We start from the raw sequence: 27,559 nt of genomic DNA, 5'->3' as shown, positions 1-27,559 counted from the left end.
CGCATTTAAAAATACACATATACACACATACGTACATACACACACATAGTCCTCCAGTCCTCTGAAGTTTAACACTTTCTCCTCTGCAGGTTCCGAAGCTCCTGCAGAAAACCTGACAGTCAAACAAAACCTCCTTTCAGGAAGAGGTCTGAAAACAAAGTCCACAACAGATGTTAGAAGCTTCACATATCCAGCTTACTCTCTTTCTCTCTCTAAGTGCCAACACTCGGAAACCAGGGCCCTGGTCACTCTCTCCCAGTCACAGTCACAGTGTTGGTAGCCACCCAGTGAGGCACCTCTGCTGCACACTGCATGGCACACTGCATGTCTGTACGGCTTCTGCTCTCTTCTGTGTCTCGAACACAGTGTGGTTGCAGGCAAGGTGACGCATGCACATCAGTGACAAAAATGTATTGCTTCTTCATTGCACAGCACAATGCTTCTATGTCGTTTACACAAGGACAGGGTTTACAGCAGTGAGTCCTATTTTTTATCGTGTTTTTCCAGTTGGTTGTATGAAGCTTTGTCTTTCTCTCCCCGTCACAACAACTCTGGGGTTATCACCCTTGGAATGCAGTGCCCTGAACCTACTGGGATGACAGTGTTTTTTTCACATTCATGCACACACACACACACACACACACACACACAGATGCAGATAAACATCCTTGAGCACAGTGCACCTCTGGTGAGAACATTGTAAATCCATCTCCCTCCTGGCCAGGTGGGTGTTTGTCCGTGCAGAGGAGTGTTCATCCCCCACCCCATCCTCTGCTGGCCCTGCGGGGGGGAGGGTTAGGACACCCCTCTCTTGGAGCTGGTACGGCTGAGGCTGGTGATGTTGCTCTTGCGGGAGAGGGCGGGTGTGAGGGCAGTCGGCGGGGCTTCGTTAGGGCAGCCGTGCTGCAGCAGGATGTCGACGCACTCCTGGCTCCTCGCACGGCGGGCCAGCACCAAGGCAGTCTGGCCCTGAGCATCCCGCGCAGTCACATCACTGCCGTACTGCAGAGATGGGGAGCGACAGTGGGGGGTTGGGGGGGGGGGGACATTCAATCAACCACTTCACATTGCATCACATCACTTGCTCAGCAGGACTTACTTATAGCTGATATATCATCCATTACAGACAAGCAGATATTGACTGAAGCAATCTCGATAAAGCACCTTGCACAATGGTACAACAGCAACACTGTTCTCCTCCCACCCAGGGAAACAAACCAGAAACCTCTCAGTTAGGGGTCCAAGTCTGGGGTAATGTGGGTGGGGGGTGCAGGGTCAGGGAATATCTGAGTGACTTCAACAAAACACACTCAAAGAAATCCAATCAAAAAATAAAACTGCCATCTCATCAGGGGTGGTTGTGATGTGTCAAAGGTCAAAAAAGATAACTGAAGCCATGGGAGTCCCAGGTCCTTCAGGTTGCAAGGTTGCTATTTAGTTAACAACTGACTTCTACCCAGATGCATTCAGGTGAGGTTGCTTCCTGTTTGCACAATGACTTTAACTGAACAAATACCTGACGAACAAAACCAGCTGGCCCGGGTGTTGCCCATCCTCACTTAAATTACACCTACAAACAGGAAGTCCTCCTACAGTCAAAAATGCAACAACTCATAAATGACATCCACTGCTGAAAAACAATGCGCACATGTTCTGCGTCCTTACCTGCTGCATTCACATATAGCTGGCCCCTGTGGTGTCAGCTCAAAGCTCATTCAAACCTGTCCTTTGTGTTTTAAGGGAATACCTGACCCATGTTCCATTCCATGTTCCATTCCAGCAGTGTCAGAGGTCACCCACAGGTTTTCCCTGTCCTGTTGCTAGTTCGTCACAGTGTGTTTCCCCTGTTTTGTCCCCGCCGTTTGCTTCTGTCTGCGTGTTTCTCGTTTTCAACCCTGCTCGTATCCTGACCTCGTTTTTGCCTGCCGCCTTGCCACGTTCACCTGATTGCCTGCCTGTCCGGTTCCCGACCCTGCCTGCTCCAGTTCCCGATCCTCATTCTGTCCACGGACTGCCTTCCGGTTTTTGACCCTGCCCAGTTCACAAAGCAACACATCTATTCCCACTAGGTCCTCTTATTCACAGCTGTGTGGAGTGTAATGACAGACAGCAACCAGTAGAGACCTGTCTCACCCAGGGTGATTTATACAACAACTAGATGTAATATAGGTACAGCAGGATCCCTTTGCCACCTGGAGATACGAATGAATGTGTGGCTTGTGTAAACACAGCCCTGGCTGTGGACTCTGTGGCAAGCACACATTGGGAGTCAGATGAATCCTGAGTACCAGGGTTCAGATTGTCCCCTGAAACAGAAACTTCTCTTAGTTTAATGACCAACAATTGACAACAATTAGCCTCTGTAAACAGTCACCTTCTAAGTGGAAGGAGGACACAGCAAGACCATTTAACATTGACAAGTAGCCATCTGAGTCTTGTGTCTGGATTGGGTGTAATCCAGGAAAAAAGGAAGAAGGCTCTTACCCAGACAAGCAGCTGGGTCATGGCAACGTCAGCAAGCTGGCAGGCGGCGTGCAGAGCATAGTGAGGCTGCTGGGCGGCGCCATTGGGTGGGACCACTGGCGGGACGTTGATCTCATCCTTGGTGCTGTGGGCAAGCAGCAGGAGTAGCCTCGGGAGGTCCCTCTGGGTGACAGCAGAGAGCAGCCGCACCGACATGGTGGTGTCTGTGCCCTCACCCGCAGCGGGCAGGGGCGCCACAAACGCCCGCTGTTCGTACTTTGCCCGGATCCACGACTCCCGCTCCTCCCTGGGGCACAAAGGGCAAGGGTTAGGGCAGGGGAGGGTCATCACAGCAACCCTGCACGTGACCCTGGTGGGGTTTCTAGTGTGGGAATGTCACGTGGAAAGGCATTCTGTGTGAAAAAGAGCATGCTGATCCCGGATCAGCGACCACTGCATGGTGCTCTCACCGTGTGGCGTCGGGCGTGGGCTTTTGGCGGCCTAGGGTGCGGTTCTCCCAGATGCTGTTGGCCATGTGGTTGCCAATGGCGGTGAGGACCAGCGTCAGCTCCCGTGGCCAGTCATCCAGGTCAAGCGATCGCACGCGCGACAGGTGCGTCCCCAGGTTGCGGTGGATGCCCGAGCACTCAATGCAGATCAACGCACCCAGGTTGAGGCTGGCCCAGGTAGGGTCTTACACAGTGCAAGAGAGGGGATCTGGGGTCAGAGCAGTGGCAGGAGCAGGAGCAGACAAAGGGAGCATGGGGTGTAAGGACAGGGGACAGGGGGCACTTACTGGGTGCTTCACAGTCCACACAGAGACTGTTACCCTTGGCATTGCGAATGGCCTGCAGCGCCACAGCCTCACTTTGGCTGTTCCTCCGTGCCTGTGGGACACACATACACACAAATGTACACACACATGGTGTCAGTTTATTTTCATCTTGAGACAACCATGAAACCATGTAGAAATTTCCCGGTAAATTTCAGCTAGGCTCCCCAACAGCACGGGAGTCACCTTGTTCTTGCTGCTCTCGCAGGACTGCAGACTGGCCAGAATCTGCCTTTCAATGGCCTGGACCCAGACGTCCCGCTCCTCCAAACTCTGGGCCTCAAAGTGCCAGGTCTGCCCTGTGCTGGACACCACCATGAAGTCGAAATTCTCCTCATCTACAAAGGCACGAAGACAGAATATTGACACAGTAAGATAACTATACTACCCTATGCACAGACACATCCCTCTCTCATTTTCTTATGTGTACAAACACACATCCACTTACTCAAACCTACAAACCTACAAACACACACATTTACATTTACATTTACATTTACATTTACATTTATTCATTCATTCATTTATTTATTGATTTGGCAGACGCTTTTATCCAAAGCGACTTACATAGGTTACAGTTCTTTACAGTACAGTTCTTTAAAATGTTACAATGTTGTCCATTTATACAGCTGGATATTTACACACACAGAGCAACGAAAATCACCCTACTATCCCATTGCATGTCCATCGAGGCAAAAGTAAGATTACCCAAATTACAAGATTACAGTGCCATGCAAAAGTTTGGGCGCCCCTGGTCAAAATTTCTGTTACTGTGAATAGTTAAGTGAGTAGAAGATGAACGGATCTCCAAAAGGCATAAAGTTAAAGATGAAACATTCTTTTCAACATTTTAAGCGAGATTAGTGTATTATTTTTGTTTTGTACAATTTTAGAGTGGAAAAAAGGAAAGGAGCACCATGCAAATGTTTGGGCACCCCAAGAGATTTGAGCTGTCAGATAACTTTTACCAAGGTCTCAGACCTTAATTAGCTTGTTAGGGCTATGGCTTGTTCACAATCATCGCTAGGAAAGGCCAGGTGATGCAAATTTCAAAGCTTTATAAATACTCTGACTCCTCAAACCTTGTCCCAACAATCAGCAGCCATGGGCTCCTCTAAGCAGCTGCCTAGCACTCTGAAAATTAAAATAATTGATGCCCACAAAGCAGGAGAAGGCTATGAGAGGATAGAAAAGCGTTTTCAGGTAGCCATTTCCTGAGTTTGTGATATAATTAAGAAATGGCAGTTAACAGGAACGGTGGAGGTGGAGGTAGAAGTTGAGGTCTGGAAGACCAAGAAAACTTTCAGAGAGAACTGCCTGTAGGATTGCTAGAAAGGCAAATCAAAACCATGTTTGACTGCAAAAGACCTTCAGGAAGATTTAGCAGACTCTGGAGACTACTGTGCAGCGACACCTGCACAAAAATGACCTTCATGGAAGAGTCATCAGAAGAAAACCTTTCCTGTGACCTCACCACAAAATTCAGTGTCAGACGTTTGCAAAGGAACATCTAAACAAGCCTGATGCATTTTGGAAACAAGTCCTGTGGACTGATGAAGTTAAAATAGAACTTTTTGGCCACAGTGAGCTAAGGTATGTTTGGAGGAAAAAGGGTGCAGAATTTCATGAAAAGAACACCTCTCTAACTGTTAAGCACGGGGGTGGATTGATCATGCTTTGGGCTTGTGTTGCAGCCAGTGGCATGGGTAACATTTCACTGGTAGAAGGAATAATGGATTAAATACCAGCAAATTCTGGAAGCAAACATCACACCGTCTGTAAAAAAGCTGAAGATGAAAAGAGGATGGCTTCTACAACAGGATAATGATCCTAAACACACCTCAAAATCCACAATGGACTACCTCAAGAGGCACAAGCTGAAGGTTTTGCCATGGCTCTCACAGTCCCCCAACCTAAATATCATCAAAAATATGTGGATAGACCTAAAAAGAGCAGTGCCTGCAAGACAGCCCAAGAATCTCACAGAACTAGAAGCCTTTTGCGAGGAAGAATGGGCGAAAATCCCCCAAACAAGAACTGAAAGACTCAAAAGCTACAAAAAGTGTTTACAAGCTGTGATACTTGCCAAAGGGGGTGTTACTAAGTATGCTTAAAATATTTAAGAAATGTGTCATCTTTAACTTTATGTCTTTTGTAAATCTGGTCATCTTTTACTCCCTTAGCTATTCACAGTAACAGAAATTTTGACCAGGGGTGCCCAAACTTTTGCATTGTACATATGTGAGGGTTGAGGGACACAGGGAGAGAACTTATGGCCATGAAATGGGTTTAGAAAAAACAGTGAAGAATTCTAGATTACTGTATGACTGAAGCTTTGAAAAGGAGACACAGATAGACAGACAGGCAGGCACAGACAGGCAGACAGCAAGACAAGCAGCCAGACAGACAGGCAGGCAGTGAGACAGACAGACAGACAGACAGAAAGGCAGACAGGCAGGCAGTGAGACAGACAGACACAGACACAATCAGGCCTGCAGCATGCTCTGGCCTCCCAGCACCCTATTACCTGTCTTGTAAATGTTTCTCAAACTACCGAAGCTTTTTAGTTTCCACATTTTGCGCTTGGCTGCAGAGCACGAGATTAGCATGTGTCCCAGGCAGGCAAGTAGAGAGAGAGAGAGAGAGAGGAGAGAGAGGACACAGGAGGTGGAGAGAGGGGAGGAGAGAGAGGAGGGGAGACAGGTAAGCAAAGACAAGACAGAGAAGCAGACACTGTAGAGTATGTGGCAGATCTGCCTCTGTGCCATCCATGAACGATAGGTGAAGGTGAGAAAAAGAGTACAGTCCATCCAACCCTCCATCACCATAGACATCTTCATCACTCTTATGATCCTTTCTGGTTAGCTTCCCTTTCTCATTTACAGTCTGATCTGATGTTGGACCCCATGTAACTGCATATACCCAGAGCAAAGTTTCAATATTTTCACTGCAAATCTTTATTTTCATCACTGTTGTGATATCACACATTGCAGATCTTCATTATTTTAATTGCTCTGGATTGCTCAAGTTTAAGACCACCTTAACTTGTCTTCTTACAATTGGTCGCTTTCACCTCTACTCTCAGACCCCTTCCAAACTCTACCAAAGTCCTCTTTCTCTTTCTTCATTGGCTCCCATCTATGACATTACTCTCCTCGCTCCTGTAAGTGGATGCTCACCCTCAGCTTGTCCAATGGCTGCGTCACCCTTCTGGTTCATACTCTTCTTCCTCCTGTGTTTCTTTCGGTCGATCATTGGGGAGGAGGGTGGGGGGTCTTTCGCAGCAGGCAGGCTGTGCATGCCTTCTGTGGAGGAGTCTGGTGCAGTGACATGCTGTATTAAACCTAGTGTTTCCGAGCGATAGCACTGGAGATCATGCCACAGAAGAAAATGCTGATTGTTAAATCATGGTGCGAGATGACTCACCGATGCTCTGCCCCTTGCTGGAAAGCGAGGAGGGACAGCGCTGCACTCCTCTGTCCCCTCGCGGTGACACACCTGCCCCGCCCACCTCCTCCAACGGCAGCAGACTGCTGGGAAATGGGGGAGCTGCTGAGGGAATGGAACAGCGACACAGAGGTCATATGCAGCTCCCAGGCGAAAGCACCCCCCACACCAGTCTCACTCAAGCTGATCCCAGAACAGTGGGTTCTCACCAGCTGTGCCTCCGTCAGGGCCGGACACGTCCTTCACCAGTCCATTGATGCCGGGGGCAGAGCCACAGGAAATAATAGCGCGAGGCGGGTGCTTCCCCGGCACTTTCACTGTCACTCGCCGCAGGTCCATTTCCTTCCCGTGGGCATTCAGCATGTAATCCTGACCAGCCAAAACGCCATACCAAAACACACACATAAATTATTACACACTGCACTGAAAATGCATGCATTAATCACAAAATATCAGCCTGTACCTTTATTACTGAGCTACAGAATTCAGTTCCCTACTGGGACACTACTGTTGTACCACTGAGTAAGGTACTTAACCCACAATTGCCTTAGTAAATATCCAGTTGTATAAATGGATAAATCTGGATCCTGAAACACTGTTGCTATTTGGTTTTGTGTATGTGTATATGCCTTGCTGGGACAGTAAAAACCAGACTGGAACAGGTGTGCAACTCACATTGGCGCTCGAATGGTATGACAGCACCCCGTTGTTGGACAGTGTGACGTACTTCTTCTTCCACTCTTTGTTCAGTGAGTTCCCACTGCGCTTCAACAGGATGCTCTGTAAGGCCGGGGAAGGGGCAGGGGTATGAGTGCTCTCACCAGGTAGAGGTGAGGTCACGGCAGCTGCGTGATGTAGTGATGGTGGAGCAGGGGCCCATGACCCACACCACCCACATTGCTCCAGCCAATGTTTCAGCTGAATGAAATTCAGTGTAAGCTACGTGTGTGATGGGGCTGCGACGCTCCGCCCCCTGGTCTGACAGGATGAGGTGAAAGGGGGCATGTCGAGCTGACCTGTTTGATGGGGATTGCCCTTCCACTGCCCAAGTCACCTTTACCGTCAGCACTCCTCTTCTCCGAGTCACTGCCTCTCCGGTTCTTGGAATGGAGGAAAGAGTGAACGGGGAGGGACACAGATTGGAGAGGGAGAGACAGTGAGAGAGGTTGAGAGGGAGAGAGAAAGAAGTTTTTTACAGACATATGTTGATGGCATGTGTTGCTATCTGTCCTGTGCAGTGCCCTTGAGAAAAGTGCTGCACAAATAAAAGGTATTAATGTCATTTCTGTTATTACTAACTTCTCAGAAGAAGTAAAACTGTTTTGTCAAATCTGTTGGTCCAATGGGCAAATAGAATTGAGCTTCTGGAAGAAGAGAGGGAAAGAAGACATGGGAATTGAGGGGTAATCGGGTCCAAACTGCTGACTGAGAAAGGTACCAGCCTCATTACAGGACCCAATACAGACAAGCACCCTCCCTTTATAGGATCTACAGTCTCCCCTGACTGGCTATACTGATGAGGCCTGAATGCATTCTGTGCCATTTTTTCCATCTCCCTAGAGTCCTTTGTGAAAGAGCAGCTCTGAATCATGGAGGACAATGCAGGCTACTGGGCTCCAGGTCCCTGGAGCTCTGTAAGGATGGAGGGGTAGGGTGCAGGGGGTGGGGGGTGAGGGGTCGGGGGCGATGTAACAAGGCAAGGCAACTGACCGGAAAGCGGGATGTCTTTCGCCGGAGGGTGCCACGCTGGGGCCCAGGGATGGCACTCCCCCCTCCATCTCCCGCTACAACCCCTCGCAGCTCCTTGTGGCTGACCACAGGGGTGGAGGGCAGAGAGGAGGAATAGTCACTGCTCTGGCCTCCATTGCTGGTCTGAGAGAGGGAGGGAGGGAGAGACATTTCCTTTTTATGTGTCCATTTGTCCATTTGCAACCCAAGCTGAATTGTGTAAATGTAAAATTTTGATTTTGAGCGACAGAGAGGCAAAAAGAGAGGTATAGGGGCTGAGGGACCAATAGGAGAAGGAAACAACACCAGCAGTCTATCTATCTGTCTCAGTTTGCCTATCTGTGGAAGTACAGTGATGTGCCACCAAAACAGATCCTTTACTGTCACCATATGAATGTCTGCAGTGACCATTCTGGCAATGGGCCAGACCTCAAAAGCAAGGGACACAGAGCATTAGTTCAGTCTACTACCTGTCCAGGAAAAGCTCCTGAAATGGGGGTCAACCCCCCTGAGTGACTGGGGGAGTTGGGCAGGGATTTGCAGGAGGCCAGCAGAGCAGCTTGCTTCTTCACAGCTACTATCTTCTGTGTAGCTATGGAGAAGGAGACTGAAGATCAGTCATTATTCCCTCTGTTTCTCCGTCTCAGCAGCTCTTTATCTTTTGCTCTCAAATCTAAAAGGCTTTCCTAGAAGAAAGAAATTGCATCTGCACATAGAGTGAGATTACCATAATCTATTTCCAAATTTATCAAAAGAAACAAAATCCCTGTACTGAAAAGGTGTATAAGGGTATATAAGGGGAGCAGTGTGGCATAGTGGTAAGGAGTAGGGCTTGTAACCAAAAGGTTTCCGGTTTGATTCCTCTGCTGGAGCACTGCTGTTGCACGCTTAGGTAAGGTACTTCACCCACAGTTGTCTAATGGATAAAATTACTGTGGAAACTATGGAAATCACTCTGGATTAGAGAATCTGCTAAATGACAACAATGTAACGTAATAGAACATGACTCATGCATCCTGCTTTGGAGGAGAATAAAAACAAGCACTCAATGTACTATAACAACATCCTGCATGCAATTGAGCTAATTCAGAAGGCTCCAAGGTGTATTGAATTAAATTAAAAACCAAGGCAAAAAGAAGAAAAAGCCCCAAGGTTGTGGCCAGCAGTCACCCTCGGTGAAGACACGGTTGACGTTGAGCCCGTAGGTGGCACAGGTCTCATAGTAGGTGCAACGGCGCACGTCGGAGCACAGCTGCCGAGCCCGAGCGTCCTCGATCACCCGCGGATTTGTGCTGGTGATCTTGTCTGGTGGAGGAGAGTCAGGGTTGAGAGACCAGGAGCTGAGGAGGAGAGCCGTGCTCACAGGCACCCAAACACATGCGAGAGTATGAGGGAAAACCTTCACCTCCACCCTCAAAACCATTTCATCGTTGTTTAAAGGCTTAGAGACCCTGTCTGTCAATTTTCAGACAGACAAGTCATGTCAATTAGTTCCATCTGAACAGGTTAATTGTGGATTCCTTAAATGCAATGGTCATTGTCACCTCACCTGACAATTAAGGCCTCAGTGTGACAGGCGTGAGACTACAGAGCAAGGAGGCTGACCGAGTTGGGTTTTTGTAACTTTTGCTCCTTCTCTTTCTATGAGAAGTGTTGGCCAGCTTCTCCACAGGGAGCCATTTCGGTTTGCTGGATTAAAACCTTTGTTTGGAGTCGCATGCATGTATGCACATCCTATGTCACATGTATCTTCACAACCCTCTGAGAGACAGTACCCTGTGCACACCCCCATTGTTTAGACTTTGGGGCAGACTCTTCTTACCGGTCTGCTAACTGCAAGTCTGGGACTGAACTGGACACCCCCAAGGCTAAACATGTTTTTACAACACAAAGGCAATGAGGGTTTATGGGTAATTGTATCTTTCCTTTGCTGGGGGCCCTCTTGATATCTATGTAATGTCCCCTATGGCAAATAATACATATTGTATATGTAACTGTAAAATATGACAGTGGAATTTATCTAGAACTGCCTCTCCCACTCACCCTGTGTTCCCACCACGATTAATGGGACATCAGCGGTGTTGCGGTGTGCGGTCAGCTGACTATAGTTCTTGTACACCTCCTGGAAACTGGACTCGTTCTCCAAACTGAACACCAGGATAACTGCATCCACCCAGGCACTGAACTAAAGAGGGAGAGGAAGAGAACAAGGGAACAGGGGAGGAGGGAGAGAAATACGAGTGAGAGGTGAGGGGGGATGAGAGGGAGGGTGGCGGGACATCGTGTGGTGGCCCCGGCTCTGTGCTCATGTCACATTCAATCCAAGCATCTCTAAGAAGCTCTGAAGGAAGTGACATAAAGGTCCAACCACAATGAAGACATTTCCAATTTCCCTGCCATAACAATGATTGCAATTCTGGAAATAATACCAGTGCAACTGATCCACAACTGCACACAGGTACACACACGTACAGACACCTGCATGCGCAAATACACACACACACACACACACACACACACACACACACACACACACACACACGCATACCTGCGCATCTGGAGGCCCAGTTTCCTCCCTGATTAGCAGAAGGTGACTCTGTCCATCAACCAGCACCTCCTTCTTATACCTTGCCTCTGCGGAAGAAAGGCAAACAGAGGAGAGATCTGTGGGATAGCCTGTCTGTCTGTGAGGTGCAGATAAGCCCTGTGAGGTATCAATGCATGTACCTTCCTGAGACTCCAGGGGAAGGTAACTGCCCGTCATGTACCTATTGATGAGGGCAGATTTGGCACTCCGAAGACTTCCCAGCACTCCCTGCCCAGAGACAGAGAAAGAGAGAGTGAGGGGGGACACAAAGAGGCACAGACAGAGGCACTCTCAGAAAAGACAGAGAGGCTTCTCATGCCCCCTGCACACACAGAACACACAGGCAGAGGCAAACTGTGTTTTTCCCTCCCAGCCCACATCACTACAGTTTGCTGCTCCTAGGTTTGCCTTCACATGTAACGTGTCTTTAGGTTGCTGTCAATTGCTGTCAATGTACTTGCATCATCACAATCATAAGTATGGTTTCATTGTGTTGTCTTTGAAATGTGAATTTTAATGTGACCTTTATCATGTTTGCTAGATAAACGAGTGTGAATGTGTTGAATTGATGTTAAACTGAGTGTTCATTAATAGCCATCCTGGATGTCATACAAAAAATATTGCTGTAACGACCACTAAAACAGCTATGACCAATAATTGTATTCATTGGACTATTGATGACAGTTCTTACCAGCCGAAGCTCTGGGATTGAGCGGCTCATGGTCCATTCCTGGCTGTTGGCACAGGCCGCTGCTCGAGACAGAGAGAGGTAGAATAAGAGAGAGAGGGAGATAGAGAGGTTACATTTGTCTGTGGGAAAATGTGCAGTCATGAATTTATTTTTATTCAGTTTTGCTTGCGAGGGTGATTGCACCAGCTGCGCAAGCAAGCAGACAGCTGCCAGGAAGTGACACGCTCTGAATGCTCCCAAATATAACTTCATGGCTGAAAATGCAGTGGAGCGATTTCCTTCCCAGACCAGAAACCGGGTTTAATGCAATCAGAAGCCTGGCATGGGGGCAAGCCATCGGGGCAGACCCTTGTCCTGCAGACCATGCTATCAGAGCACAGCACTTGCTCACCACCTGCTAGTGGCTAATTACAAAAAGCATTGCTGACGCCCGGGGGGAGGGCTTCAGCAGCGATGTGGATCCCCACCCAGAGGCAGGAAAAACACTTCCTCCATTGTTGTTTGAAAGTTATGTGGCAGAGGGGTTAAGGCCCCCGTTTCAGTCGCAACCAGCACCTGCCTGAACTCTGCTGCATGGGAAACTTTGAAAGTCACCGTGCGTCCGGTGGTGATTTTCAATGGCATGTAATGCCACTCAGGCTTTGTGCTGGCGCCGTGCGCCCCATATGCATTCCCTCACAGGTCCAGATGGCGCTCAGTGGGAGGCCGGGGAGAGGTGTTAAGTGTCGTGGTGGTGGGGGGGGCAAAAGGGAGTGAGTGATAGGCAAGGAGGAGGAGTGGTGCAAATTAATTGCAAAGGCTGTATGGGGTAGCAGTAGTGAGGCTCAAGTTCATTAGCAGCTCAGTGCCGGGACAGAGGGAGCATTAACTGTGCGTTTCTGTGTGTGTGTGTGTGTGTGTGTGTGTGCACATGTGCATGTGTGTGTACCTCAGCGTTTTAAGTCAGGTAAGTTTGGTTAAGTAAGGTCATCCTGTTCCACACTCTGCCTCCTCTCTGTCTTCAGGTACCCCATCTGTCTGTGGGATTTCCTCTCATCTAATCTAATGACAGACCCTAAGATGCCTTCCTATTTTCCCTGGTCTTTGTTGAAAGGTTGAAAGGTTGAAGCACATGCCTTTCCAGTGGCGAGCAGATGAGAAGGAGCAGCCCAGTGATAGAGGGGCCTTGTTACTCACGGAATCACGTAAAACTGCTAATTAAAATCACCCACTCAATAGAGCGGAACACCAATGAACACCCTTCTCTCTGGTGCATCTGGCTGCAGCAGTGTGTATGTGTGTGTGTCTATGCACATATGTTATGTGCATGTGTGAGGGAATGAAGATATCTAAGTTACACTCTCACACAGAGGTGCTGAATTATGAATCGTGTTTACTATTTTTTCCAGACCCAGAGAGCTTCAATAATATATGATAATATATGTGAAGCACAGCTCTGTTCATAGTGGCTGTGTGTCTGTGCTCACAGCACTGCAGGGACTGCACCTGATAGTAATACCATACAACCAACAAGTACACAAACCCTATGGAATATGCACAAGACAGGCCTTTACAGCACAGCTAATTTTACGCAGCTCGAGAGGCCCGTGGTCTATGTCTCATCAGACCGTGGAGGAGTGGTCACAGACAGCTGGAGGGTTGTCACCACTCCTGTTGCCCCCCGTAAAAGAGGAGACCACAAACGTTGGCTTCGCCAATAAAGTCCACCTACGCACTTCTGGCTTATAGCTTACAGAGCCAGGGGAGTAGCTCTGTGGTAAAACAGCGGCCAGAGGTGAGACAGGCGCAAGGGCTGTCCTGATGCCTGCCCTCCTGCGGGTGCTCATCTCCACCAGTGCAGTCAAGGGCAAAGGAGAGAACGCTACAGCAGAGGAACTTTACTTCACACAGGAGAGAGAGGGGGGGGGGGGAAAGAGAGAGAAATGAGGGGTGAAAGAAAGAGGAAGGAAAGGAAGGGCATGTATGCAGATCACTCCTGAGGCTTCCAGATAGACATGCATTAATGCATTAATGACATCCCATAGCTTACATACACACCTATACAAATTCACACAAACATGGCCTCCATCTTAATTCGGCTCATGTCAAAGGGTGATTTATTGGCATGGCTTCCTTAGTGCCACTGTCAAAGAAATTAGACAGTGTGATGGTTATACACTGTCAATGCCCTCTGTGTGGGGAAACCTGCAGCAGCATATCGGACCCCCTGTGCATAAGGGCACATTGGACTGTTGCATCTCAATGATACTGACAGAGCCACCACTCCTCTTCTTCCCGCAAGAATTTTAGCAACCATTCTTTCCATTTCTCTACTACCCCCACCCCGTCCATCCCTCTTTCTCTCTCTCTCCCCTTTCATTATTACACCACCATCCAGCAAGCACCTCTCACGGCTCGCTGTTGCCATGACAACCATCCCTCCAACAGCTGCCTTGCTCTTGCACAACGAATGAGATTGCACTCAGTGCGCATATGCACAAATGCGCATGCGCACACTCAAGAATGCACGACACATCATGTACATGCACACATACACTACTGGGCGCGCGCACACACATACAAGGGTCACATGCACAAGGAGAATCACACGCAATGTGAGATGGGCCTGGAGAAATGCACCTAAAAATACAATTAACCACAATGGCAAACACAAACACACAATTCATTCATGAAGATGTCCTTCTGAAGAGCACACCAACAGAAACCCTCTTTGTCAACAGTCTCTCTTTGTTAGAAATTCCGTTAACAGCAGAAATTCCTAAACAGTATCCGTTCACTCAGACAGCCTGCTGAATGTCGATAAAAACTTTCAAAGAGTGACAGGAAATACATCAACCCCCCAGCCCCCCACACTCCTCTTCTCTGACCCTCTACAGACTGCGGGTCTTTGCTCTGTTTCCCTCAGATATTCATGCAGCACTTATCCCTGACAAATTATTTAGTGCTCACAGCGATCGCAGACTCTACTTAGTCACTATCTGCGCAGACATAACTGAGATGCAATCTCAAATTTGTACTTGTTTGCCCCTCACCCTTTTTTCCTCCCACCAGTGGGCCAGCAGCGAATTCAAAACGTCGCCCTGCTTGCTGGTGCCCCGGAACCAGACAACTCAAGGGTTTTCTGACTTCAGTAATTGCATTTCCCTCAGCCGCCGTGGATCTGAGTTTTTATCCCAGCCAGCTGAGGTCTGCTCCATCTTTCTCTCCTTTTCTCTGTACCACCCTTACTCTGGATGTGCTCTCTCTCTGCCCCTCATTCTCTTTTCTCTCTTCTTTTTCTGTCCCTCTCTCCCCTCATCTCTTGTGTGTTCTCATTTCTCTCTCTCTGTCTCGTGTGCTCTTTTTCTTGAAGGCTTTCATTGGTATACTGTGATTGCCTTGTGATTTAAGGTTTTATATTGGTTATAAATTAGTATTTTGGTATAGTGATTTGGTACAGTGGTTTTGCTTTTGTATGTAACTCTATGTTCTGCTGTCTTCTTGACCAGGCCCACCTCAGAAAAGAGATATTTACCTCAAAAGGACCTACATGGTTAAATAAAGGTTAAATGAAATTAAAGGTTAAAACCATCTTGGTGGTTGCAGGCTGCGGCTCTGATGTTAGCACAGCTGAAAGAAGTGGGGGCTGGCCCTTGCAACTTGTCTGCATTTAAAAGCATTGATTTATTGAACAACATCTAGCCAAGTCTTCAGCACCACTGGATTGTCGTGATTGGTTCCAGTTTGACACCAGCACTGACTGACGTTTCACCTGACGCACCATTTCATTGTCATTACAGATAGGGGGTCAACCCATTACAGGATCAAGAAAACTCCTGATCTCACTACACATCAATCCACCTTCCTACTTAAACAGGAAGAGGAAGAGCAGGGAGGAGAGAAGATTGAAAAACATGGGCTGCATCCGAATACTCATACTGCTATACTATTTAGTAGGCAAAAAGCAGTACGTCACAATCCATAGGGTGTCCGAATACTCAGTAGGCATTTAATAGTAGTCGAACGGTACCCAGATGACTTACTACATCTGTTGAAATTTTGAAGTATGCAAACGTACTACACTACGCTATCCCATAAGTCAGCTGGAGCCCGAATAATGGAAGAAGAAGAATTCCCCAGGAAAAAGAGAAAGATGGCGGTGTAGTCAACTTGGTTAAGCTAACATATCAATTGGCGTGTTACGTAACGTTAGCTGTTCGTTTTACCTCAGGTTGACAGTCAGCTAAGTAAAGCAGACTGATTTTTAAAACATGTAAACATCAGAGGTCAAAGGACAGATAAGATGGCGGCGGAGTACGTCCGAAATGTGTCCTTACTACTCACTCGCATACTCATAGAACGTACTGCAGTAACGGTTGGGTAGTACGTTCTTAACCAAAGTTAGTGCATACTGAGTATTCAGATGCAGCCATGGTTGTGTATAAAAAAAGACTGAAGCAAAGCATCAAAGATAGGATTAGGCTAAAGCTGTGCTGCTTTTGGGCATGGTTTTCAACAAATTGGTTGCCCCTCCCAGTTTCTAGGTTTAGGGACAGAAACGGCAGGAGGGACGGTCTCTTCAGCCATGACAGCCAAAACGGCACAACAGAGACAGTCCTGTGTTACTCTTCTACTCTTCCATACTATCATAAGAGGACTAGAGAGATGACACATGGGACAACAATAACCCATTACATTACTGTCATTTAGTAGATGTTCTTCTCCAGATCAACTTACATAGGTTACAGTTTTACATATTACCCACTTATACAGCTTTATATTTATCGAGGCATTTCTGGAATAAGTACCTTGCCCAATGGTACAGCAGCAGGGGAATTGAAATAGAAACCTTTCAGTTATTAGCCCTGCTCCCTACCACTATGCCACATTGCCATCCTAGCCCCTCTCTCATTTCTGATGTTGATCAAACCAGAAGATAAAAAGCACGTATCGCTCACACTAGTATGACTGGCTTTTTGCAGCCTGTCGGTGGCAAACTGACTCCTGGCTCTACACCTTCAGGCCAGCTCCTGCAGGTACTGAACACACACACTGGTTGGTGAGTTTGGCTCCTCTTGCACCATCAGACTCCCCACCATTTTGCAGCTGGGAATAGGGGCCCTAGCAGTCAGTCCTGGCAGTTGGCCCCCGCGCACTGTGCAGGAAATCCCCTTTGTCCTTTAACATCCCCTAATGCCATACCACTTAATGCATCCTGTGTTTCGCAGTCATATTTGGGACATCAGAGCTCCATAATGGATGAATAAGAGTAACACAACATGAAGTCCTTTCAGGTAGGACTCTGCAGTGGCAGAGTAGGTGGTGCTTCGGGGCCTCTGGGACATGAGGGGGAGGGGCTTACCTTCCTCGTCACTGGACTCCCTCTGCACAGAGGTGTAGAGTGGCGGGGAGGTGGCCGCACTGACCACAGGGACCGGAGTGCTCTTGGTGAAAATCCCGCTGATGAACTTCAGCATCTTGCGGTCGCGGGCGGAGCCACGCTGGGACTGGGCCTGGGGAGGGGCAGCAGTGTGCCCCTCCCTGCCCCAGCGCAGGTCCTCAGACAGAGTGTGCAGGTCACTGTTGTCCAGGGTCCGGCTCTTGCCTTTGCGTGGGGGCTTGGGGATGACACTGACGGGGGCAGGGAGAGAGGCAGACCCCATCTTTAACCTCTCTGCCCTGGGACTGAACTGCCCAGACCCCATAGCCCCACCCCTGCACTGTAGTTTGGCTGTCCCCTCACTGTCAGCCCAGAAGGCCGGGCTGGGCCCTGGCTCCGCTGACCCCAACGGCCGGCCCCCGTCCTTGTGGTCCAGGCTCTTGGCAGAGGCAGGGATGGCCTCCTTCACCTCCTTCAGGTCATGGCAACTCATTGTGCCACCGTGGGCCTTCACCAGAGCCCCTGGGTGTTGGCTAATCCGGAGGGGAACATCATTATTAGGGGTGTGGCCTGGCTGAGCCACGCCCATGGACGCACAGGACTGTAAGGTCCCAATGACGGGCTTTGGTCTTGGGGTGTCCTCCCTCTGCACCCCTTCCTCTATTCCACCTCCTCTGCCCTCAACCAAATTGCAGCTCACACCCTCCACCTGGGCCACAGGGAGTGCCCTCTCCCCTTCCCCATCCTCGATGGGTGCCCCGTCCTTAGCAGGGCTGGGTGGCCGACGCCCTCTCCTCTGCGGTTTAACCCTCTCTTCCCGGGGCCTGGCAGAGCTCTCCTTTCCTCCTGTCATTGCCTCATCATCCTCTTCCTTCCATTGTGTGGGAGAAGGCAACTCCCCCTCCTCTGAGGCCCCCAGGGCCTCGACCTTGACGAGGGTGAGGGAGATGAGGTAGGTGGTACGGCGCTGCAGTGCTCCGGCTCGCGACATTGGGGCAGGCTTCAGCAGACGGGCTGCAACCGGTCACAGCGGGACAGCACAGCGGTGTGCATAGCCACACAGAGCCGGAATCCTCTGCCCCAGCGCGAGGATGGCCTGATGCCTGGGCTGATTAGGCGATGACCGGGAGACTCTCTTAACAAGGCCACAGAGGGTCCCCTTGTTTCTCTCCCTCAGTGGTCAAAGTTCACAGCCAGGTTGAACAGGTGAAGCGGGACTGTGTTGTTTTCTAGCCAAAACGAGGAGGAGGGCAAACGGAGCAGTCGGGTGACAAGACTGCCCCTCTCCTTATTGCATGCCCTCTTTCCCTCCCTCTCTTTCTCTGGCTTCCTAAATGGCTCAGCAAGTGTGGCCACCTCAGGATGCCGCCACACGCTCCTCCCTGCGTTTCATTCTGCTCTCGCCCACTCCAGGGGGCTTAGGTCGCACCTCTCCCTCCGCGACAGCATCACTCTTGTCTACTCCGAAGCCCAAAAAAGGCAGGCTCCGCACTTAAACATGGTTTAGGATAAAAAACATTGGACTTTCTTTCAGTTACTCCATCAACATTCCGCCTGATGGTGCATACCCCCCCCCCCGGGACAGTTGTAGAGGGGAGAGGGGCGGCGTTATGTAGGTGCCTCTCGTCCTTCACAGAGTTCCTCTTGGTTGTTTCCTCCTTTCCCATTTACAGCATTCTTCTTCCCTCTCCTCTCTGCTTCTTCTATTGTTCAATCATCTGTGTAGTCCATGCAGGAGGGGAAAAACAGCCAAAAAATCACCAATTTAAGCCCACTCAAACAGTGAGGAGGAGAATACCACCAGCAAAACAGTGAAACCCAGAAGGAGCAGCCAACCCAAACGGGCACAGCTGATCAGACAGCAAATTGCAGCCGGGGATTTTGAAAAAGTGGCAAAGCCATTCTGATGTGGAGGGGAAAAAAACAAATGCACGCTTGCAGACACGGCAGTGACGGAGAGACGGATGGGTATCACTCACGGTCGTGGCTGTATGCCCACGTCGGGCGGTCTGTGATGGAGCACGCACCCCGAGGGTAGGAGATGGGGGGGTGGGGGGTTGACGAAAGACGGGACCAAGAAAAAAAAAAAACACACAAAAAAGCCCTAAAAACACAGATATTCCCACTGAAATCGCAGGGACACAGAAGGAAACTCACAACGACACCTCCATCGGCCAGGCAGGCTTCCTTTGGTTTCCGGGTCCTCGGAGTGCGTCGGGCGATTAGCAAGCCGGTGAAAGGCGTCTGAGAGACAGGCTGAGCCCCGGCTCCAAGCCACCCAGCTGACACGCTTGGCATGCGAATGCAGAGGCAGCAGCCAGCGACCGGTCGGACTGCCTGCGAGGAGCGTTGGCGGAGGAAGAGAAGGTGGAGGAGGGGAGCACACGGATGTTTGTCTTCATTCCCTGCTCCGTGCTGCGCTGCCTGTGTCTGAGCAGAACGGAGGGAGCGGCAAACCTCTGCTTCATTCCCTTCTCTCTCTCTCTCCCTCTCTCCCTCTATCGCTCTCTCTCCCTCTCACTCTGTTGCTCTCCCAAGCCAGTCTCCAGGCAGTCCTCGCTCTCTCTCCCTCCCTCTGTGCTTGCCCTCTCTCCCTCTTTCACTCTCATAAGGCAGTCACCAGGCAGTCCCTGCTCTCTCTCTCTGCCTCTCGCTGTTGCTCTGTATCTCTGCCTCTCTACTATTAAAAGGGAAGAGCAATGCACAGGGGGAAAAAGCAAAAGAGAGTAGAGGTAACACAGAGTGGAGGAGCAAGATGATGAATGAGGGGCGGGAAATGGGGAGGAGAGTGTGGCTCACAGGGGAGGGCAGGGGAGAGTGAGAGAGCGGGAGAAAGAGAGAAGGCTCTCCCTGTCCTCTCCCTCACATCACTATGTCATCAGCATCAGTCACAGCCAGTCAGTGGCATAGTAGCAGCAGCTGATGCATCCCTCTCCCCTTTCGTGTGCCGCAGAAACCTGTTACCAAGGTGTCGCCTGACGCGTGCTCACTGCCCCCCCCCCCCCCCCCCCCTTCCTGTCAGTCCTCTCGTCCTCTGTCTCCCTGAGACCTTTCTGTCAGCTGCTGTGGTGCCTGTGTGTGTGCGTGTGTGTGTGTGTGTGTGAGACAGTAAATACGTTATATGCACGTGTGTACGTTTGTATATTAATATGTCTTCATACGTCTGTGTATGCTAATATGTTTGTATGAGTGTAAATATCCGTTTGTGTGTATGCATGTGCATAATATGCTTTTTGTGAGTATGTTAGGTTAATATGTTTGAATGTCTGTTCACATCTGTTTATGTGTGTGTGTGTGTGTGTGGTTGTGTGTGCACGTGTGTGTTTGTGTATATTTCCAAGTATGTCTGCATCTCCACTGATCTGCTTGCCGGTGTGTTCATTTGCAGAAGCAGTCAGATGTTCACACACAGCATGAATTGAGGAAATTAAAGACCACTCATGCTGCTCTCCCACCCAGTGGTTGAACCGTGTTTGTATTACATTTCATATTTTCCTTACATATGATTCCAGGAGAGAGAGAGATTGATATCAGCGCTGTCGATTTTTGTGTGTTAACCCATTACTCAACACTCATGCTGCTGCCTCCTGAATTCCCCGTATTTGAAACACAATTGGTGGTATTCAATATGCAACAGCAAGGCCTGTGCTGTATAAAGCGGGGTCCCTTTTTCAGTTCACACAGGGTGACTCCTGCTATCCCCTGACAGTACACATGACCTTCCATCTCATGTCTGTCTGTCTCCTTCGCAAAGTCCCGATAGTGGGCCACCACTCCTGGTGCTGCACTCTGTAGTTCAGTCAGTGCACCAGGTCAGTTTGATTTACAAAGCTCTGGCAAGGGTGAGATATTATGTCAGTGGGTCTTTTGTCCTCAACTCTTCTGTGAATACTATCCTAACTCCTGGGGTGTACCGTCTTGGTTTAAATTGAGGTAACGGGTGGAGTAAGGCCGTGTGTATGTGTGTGTGAGCATACATACACCCTTTTTGAGCTGTAGTACTCCAATTCTGCATTGTTTCCAGCATAATTGGATCACTCTATGATGTGTGCCCACAGACTGACAGCGCGTCATTCACTGGGTGCTTACACACACACTTTCTAACATACACATTTTCACACACACACACACACACACACACACACACACACACTCAAACACGCAAACAAACACACACACTCACACACACTCAAACAAACACACATGCACGCACACACACACGCACTCACACAGACACATACACTCAAACAAATGGAGACACTCACACATACACACACACTGCTGTGCACACTGCTGTGAAAATTATCCACACACTGTCCAATTGATTCCATGTTGTGCATTTCAAAAGACTATTCACATGAAAAACAGAACGCATGCAAACACTAATCAGGGCTCACTCACAGGTCAGAGCAGAGTAGTAGAGAGTACAACAGCCTGCTAGCTCAGTCGCATGTTTGCTCCCACAGCCATGTTGAAAAAGCATCTCATTCACTCAGCAAGTCATCCTGCACACTCTCACACTGCACCGCAGACCAGGCACGCCCTCTGTCAATCCAGAGGCCTCGCACTTCTGCAAATTTGTCTCGATTCACTTTCAAGCTTTGGGAAAAAAAAGAACAAAATAAAAACACAGCCTTTAACCTTCAAAGGAAGACACACAGCAACAGGAAACAGGCCGGACAAACTGGTAGCATTCCGAAAGCAGAGTTCAAGGATTCCAAGCATCGAAGACATTCCGCACATTCCAAGGAGGGTCACTGAGTGTAACCCCTACCAGAAAAAACATCACACTACAAACATGGGACCGTGCAGGTGGATATTGGTTAAAGCTGCACAGTCCTTAACAAGACATGCTTCCCCATTGGTCTTTGAGCAGGAGTGGGACCATTTCATTAGCTCAGAGACACTGCTGTGTTGCTGTGCTGCATTTTACAAGTCCTAATTGGTCCAGATCTAGAACAGATTTGCATGTTTTACCAGTTTCTTCCTTCAAATAATAAAATCCTGAAAATTCCTGATAATCTGGGTGTGTGACATTGCCCAAGAGCACACTGACGTACACAGACATGGGAGGAATTTCTCAGTTATTACATAATCAGATCACAGACACCACATTACAAAGATATTTATGCCCTTGAAAAAACAGAGCTATGTTTTTCCAAAGACCACTCTCACAGCATTGTGCTGGATGTTTGAAACTGTAGCACTATTTGCATGTGACACAAGCATAGAGCATAGCACAAAGAAACAAAGACTTGACCTTTAACCTTTCCAGCCGAGAGGGTCTTATGCAGATGTGATGGTGTACAATGTATGAGCTATTAATGTCCCCATGAAAGGGGCCAGCCAACAAGGCAAATTTCCTGTGTGTGTGTACGGAGACAGGGGAATGGGGGGAGGAAGAGGGTAAGGTCTAGGGGGTGGTGGCTGTGCTTGGGTCTCTGGAGCCAGCAATCAAAAATTGGACATGGCATAGCACTAATAGCCATCAGCTCATCTGCAATGCAAATGAGCCTCTGAAGAGGCGCTGCATGGCGCAGCTGCGCTGGCGGCCTGCTGCAGACACTCCTAACACCCAATGACTGAGAGGGCAGGTCGCAAATGGGGCTTGCTGTGAGACCTCACAGTCAGAATCCAAAGACATCAGGAATCAGCCTAATTACAGTGTAATAGCGGCCCCGTCAAAAGGAGACAGCCTAACCAGTCAGAGCACCTCACCCCCCCCCCCCCCCCCCCCCCAGCCTAGTCAGAGCACCTCACTCCCCTCCCCCAGCCCAGTCAGAGTACCTCACCCCCACCCCCCCACCCCGTTTGAACACTTTACCCTCAGCAAGGCAGGACAGCTCACAGGGACAGAGCCTCTGAATGAAGGCAGCAGAACACGAGAGAGACTGAGAGCAGAGGGAGGAAAGAGAGCTGGCTGAAGAGGAAATGCACCAGATCAAGAGAAAGATCGACGGGGGGGAGGGGGGGGTGTAGTTTGGTGACAGGTGCCATCTCAGCCCAGAAGGAAGTGGGTTTGTGGGCGGCAGACAGGAAGTAGGTTGGCACAGTGTGTGCTCTGAGTCTTGCTACTAGCATGCATGGGACACTGGTGGACAGTAAGACAGCAATTACTTCATAATCCAGCATTCAGATATATATGCTACACTAATGAATTATATATATACAAAATTTTACATATGTTTCGCTTCAGTTTCAGTTATCCGCAGTCAACCGCGGTCCAAAAATATTAAATGGAAAATTCCAGAAATAAACTTTATCATAGGTACACTATATGGACAAAAAGTATTCGGACGCCTGACCATTGCACCAACAGGGACTGTAATGACATTGCATTCAAATACATTAATATGATAAATACTTTAATATGGAGTTGGTCACCCTTTTACAGCTATAACAGCTTCCACTCTTCTTGGAAGGCTTTCCACAAGATTTTGGAGTGTTTCTGTGGGAATTTGTGCCCATTCATTCTGTAGAGCATTTATGAGGTCAGGCACTGATGTTGGACGAGAAGGCCTGGCTCGCAATCTCCGTTCCAGTTCATCCCAAAGGTGCTCGATGGGGTTGAGGTCAGGGCTCTGTGCGGGCCAGTCAAGTTCTTCCACACCAAACTCATCAAACCATGTCTTTATAGTCCTTGCTTTGTGCACTGGGGCACAGTGATGTTGGAATAGAAAAGGGCCTTCCCCAAACTGTTGCCACAAAGTTGGAGGCATAGCATTGTCCAAAATGTCTTGGTATGCTGAAGCATTAAGATTGCCCTTCACTGGAGATAAGGGGCCTAGCCCAAACCCTGAAAAACAGGTGTGGCCAAATACTTTTGTCCATACAGTGTATGTATGTATACAGAAAAAACATATATAGTAATACAGGGTCCGGTACTATTCGTGATTTCAGGCGTCTGCTGGGGGTCTTGGACCATATCCCTTGCAGATAAGGGGGGACTACTGTATACATATACAAACATATACATATATATGTATACACACACGTATACACATTATATATATATATATATATATATATATATATATATATATACACACACTAAAATTCATTTTAAAATTCATACATTTCTTCCAGGCATCTCAAAGAGCCTTACAGTGGGGAGGAGGGGGTGTCTCCTCAACCAATGTATGGTTCCTATCTGAAATGGCGTGAATTTTGACTCTGCTCCCCACACGTTAAAGGTTTAAGTGAGATATGGCAATGTTTGGAAAGATAAGAAGGTGTCCGCATTGAGAAAAACTGACAGCATCATGGAGACCCATACAAATGTTAACGACAACGCCAACTGTGGACAAAATACCCATCTGGGCAGCACCTCATTCCATTCAGGTGTGGTTACGGCTCATGCAATTTCCTCAGAGGAAGTGGGCATTGATCTCATGCTCGAAACTAAAGAGGCAAGGACATTTCTAGGTGTGAGTCTCACCCTCTGATAGCATTCAGATAAAGGCAGGAAGCCAGGCAGCTGAAGTTGCCAGGGCTGGGGTCACGTGACTCTCCCCTCGGAAACAGGGAGGAAGCAGCGAAGACCCACTGAATGCAAGCTGCCGCACACCACTATCCACGCTCCCGCTGCCACAGTGCAGCGCTGTCTAATGCCACCTTTTAGAGGTGCATCTCACAGGTGACACTGTTACACACAAAGAGCTGTTATATGGTGCTCACTGTGCTTTTCAGGTGTGAGGAGAGAAGATGAAATCATGCACAATCTGCTGGGAAGTAACATCTACAAAGCAAGGCTTCACAGTGCCTCAGCTGCTTCCTGCTAAGGCAAAGTGAAATTTTTTGACAAAGTGAAATGTAAGAAAAGAAGTTCTTGACAGCTGCTGAGTTTTTTTGGCCCTGGTTGAGTCTGAGCCGCGTTCAAGGACACACTATTAATAGAATGTCTAGAATTTTTCTGTTGTTTTTTGAAAGCCAGAGCTGCTGTCTGGACGGCATAGAACTGTACTCTGTGAAGTTCTATGAAAAACCAAATATTCCCACAGGGACACTGATAATGCAATCGCAGCACAAAACGCACACTCAGATGCACAATATGTGTGTTTGTGTGTGTCCAGTATGTTTGTGTCTCCAGTATGAGTGTGTTCGTGTACGTCTATGTGTTTGTGAGTCTCTGTCCAGTATGTTTGTGTGTGTGTGTGTGTGTGTGTGTGTGTGTGTGTGTGTGTTCTGATCTGGATTACATGGGAAAGTAATTCTGCAGTTCATGTGAGGTGGTATTACTACTCATTATAAGAGTGACGCCAGAGTGATAATTAAATGTGCAGAACGCCATCATTGGTAAAAGGTTGAGTCACAGTCACCACATCTAGCTTCCTCTTTACAGCTACCAATCCCTCAAATTTTGTCAATTTCATTTGAAAGGTTACAGGAAGTAACAGTCAAGAGGTAATGTCTCTGTCTCTTCCTCTCTCTAGCTCTCTCTCTCTGGTTTTTCTCTGTCATGTCTGAACCGGTCGCTATGGAGACACATCCTGCCCGGCCCTCAATTGCAGTTCAAAAGCAGTTTTAAAAGTTCTCCATTTGACGGACAGCCAAGATACCGCTGACTGTGCGCTCGGCGCTTTCACTGAGTCAGTGACACACCTCTACACTGTGTCAAACCTGGCACTACACTGTCAATGGGACCGCCAGTGCTGTGTCCTCCCACAGCCTGTCTCCATCCAGCTAGAACTGTCCACCTTCCCCCTGTCAAATGCTCTCACACACACAGGTCATGATAGCTGAGCCAAAACTGCACTCACCATAAACATGCACGTTTTAACTGGTGAATATTTAATTTATATAAAATATTCAAGGCCAAAAAATCCAATGATGACCCAGAGGACATAAGGCCATGAGGCAAATGGCAAAACTACCCTTTAACGCCTTTTGAGTTACCTCACAGGTACCTTCTACCTTCCACTGTCATATTGCAAGACTAAAATGAATAATAACCACTGACTTGTTCACTGTAAATGAGCTAGTTGGTTTATAACTGCAACGCACGTACTTGGGCTGATGCTCTGTGTGTCTAACAGAAGCAGCCCCTAGTAGCATTGCTACCGTGGTTGGGGGGGGGGGGGGGGCACAGAAAGGGAGGGACAACCTCACACTAATGACCACTGCTGGGCATGGGTAAAGAGAAAATGGTTTTAGGTCATTTTTAACTGAAAATGTCATTGAATGTTGAATAATATCTGCAGTTTTACGGTAGTGTGCTATAAAGTTATATGTAAAGCAGTCCATCTCTCGTGTACATTACAGATCACCTTGCAGACATCCCTCACTAAAAAATATAGCCGTGCACAGACGTTTAAAAAATCAAAATCATAGTGGTCTCACAGACCTCTGCGGTCCTTCTTTAATGACTTGGGTAAAACGCTTTTGAGTAACGTTAGCGTTCCATATGCGGATGCTGCAAGATATCTGACAGACCATTCTATAAAAGAACCAAAAAGGGGAACACGAAGCCTTGACACTTTAGCTGTGGCAAACTTGCGACGGGATGTCACAATAAAACTGTTAAAACTACGTCCTTAAAATTCTTCTGTCCAACAATTCAACGAGAGTTAAAACAGCACGAGTTTGCGAGAGGCTGTGAAAAAGAATTTGCAGGAGGTTGAAATTACAAGAAAGTGAATTAGTACCAAGTAATATAAAGTATCTCCCCTTAACTAAAATATAATTGTGTACTTTGTGAGTGGTCATGAACACGGAACGTGGTGTAAATTATAGCTGACAATAAATACTTGAGATTCCATGTAAAGGTCTCGCTAGGTCTGTGCACCTGTCGGCAGCTCACCTTTGAGACTGTGGAGGTAGATTTTGAGGGCGGACCGGAGCTGTTCGTTCTCCACTCTCTCCAGTTGCTTTAAAATTTTAGTGATGTTGTTCTTTACGGATTCGTGCCGCTTCACCTCGGCACGAATTGCGCTTGAGTTCGCTAATTTCACACTGTTCATCTTGTAATCGGTCGGCGAGTTTTCTCTTTGCCGAAATGACACTTGCTACGCATATGTGCTCTCCTTCCCGCAAACAATGGCTGAGCACTGTAAGTAGCGCATCACTTAAAACAACAAAAATAAAAGTAAAACGTTGCTAAATCATACGTTTTCCTGTTCAAGTTCATCCAATTCCGACGTTGCGTCTACTTCCTGAATTTAAATGACTGTGTATGTCTGTGTGCGTTTTTTTTTTTCGTGTGTCAAGTCCTGACACCTGACGACGATATTTACACACGCCTTCACAGGCATTGAACGTTCTGCTCGCCTATGAATTATTTCAAATACACAGACTAAATGCACTAGTTGATCTGAAGCAACTGCATGCGATATTTACACACGCTTTCACAGGCATTGAACGTTCTGCTCGCCTATGAATTATTTCAAATACACAGACTAAACGCCCCAGTTTATCTGAAGCAATTGCATGTCGATAAGATATAGATTTTACTAG

General features: G+C 48.2%; 1 protein-coding gene across 4 annotated transcripts; it reads right to left on the bottom strand.

The window, feature by feature from the left end:
* Window positions 1-27,244, bottom strand: LOC118779162 (arf-GAP with GTPase, ANK repeat and PH domain-containing protein 1-like). Of its 4 annotated transcripts, none has more exons than XM_036531107.1 (19): window positions 17,090-19,805; window positions 11,749-11,807; window positions 11,198-11,285; window positions 11,019-11,104; window positions 10,514-10,655; window positions 9,641-9,775; window positions 8,941-9,062; window positions 8,453-8,614; window positions 7,759-7,842; window positions 7,418-7,522; window positions 6,952-7,111; window positions 6,722-6,847; window positions 6,475-6,612; window positions 5,823-5,882; window positions 3,482-3,633; window positions 3,260-3,350; window positions 2,934-3,156; window positions 2,485-2,770; window positions 1-1,002 (listed from the first exon to the last, which is right to left on the bottom strand). In XM_036531107.1, exons 1-19 carry the CDS (start codon window positions 18,096-18,098, stop codon window positions 796-798), a joined length of 3,435 nt encoding a protein of 1,144 aa, XP_036387000.1. In that variant the 5' UTR covers window positions 18,099-19,805; the 3' UTR covers window positions 1-795. The 4 variants fall into 4 exon arrangements, with proteins under 4 accessions (XP_036387000.1, XP_036387001.1, XP_036387003.1 ...); XM_036531108.1 differs by having other exon boundaries at window positions 6,722-6,844; XM_036531110.1 differs by lacking the exons at window positions 5,823-5,882; window positions 17,090-19,805 and adding an exon at window positions 26,907-27,244.
* Between the last annotated feature and the right edge of the window lie 315 nt (window positions 27,245-27,559).

This window comes from Megalops cyprinoides, chromosome 6 (assembly GCF_013368585.1).
Source record: "Megalops cyprinoides isolate fMegCyp1 chromosome 6, fMegCyp1.pri, whole genome shotgun sequence".
Taxonomy (NCBI): domain Eukaryota; kingdom Metazoa; phylum Chordata; class Actinopteri; order Elopiformes; family Megalopidae; genus Megalops; species Megalops cyprinoides.
The sequence above is the reverse complement of the archived record's forward strand: the minus strand, read 5'-3'. Positions and strand labels throughout refer to the sequence as shown.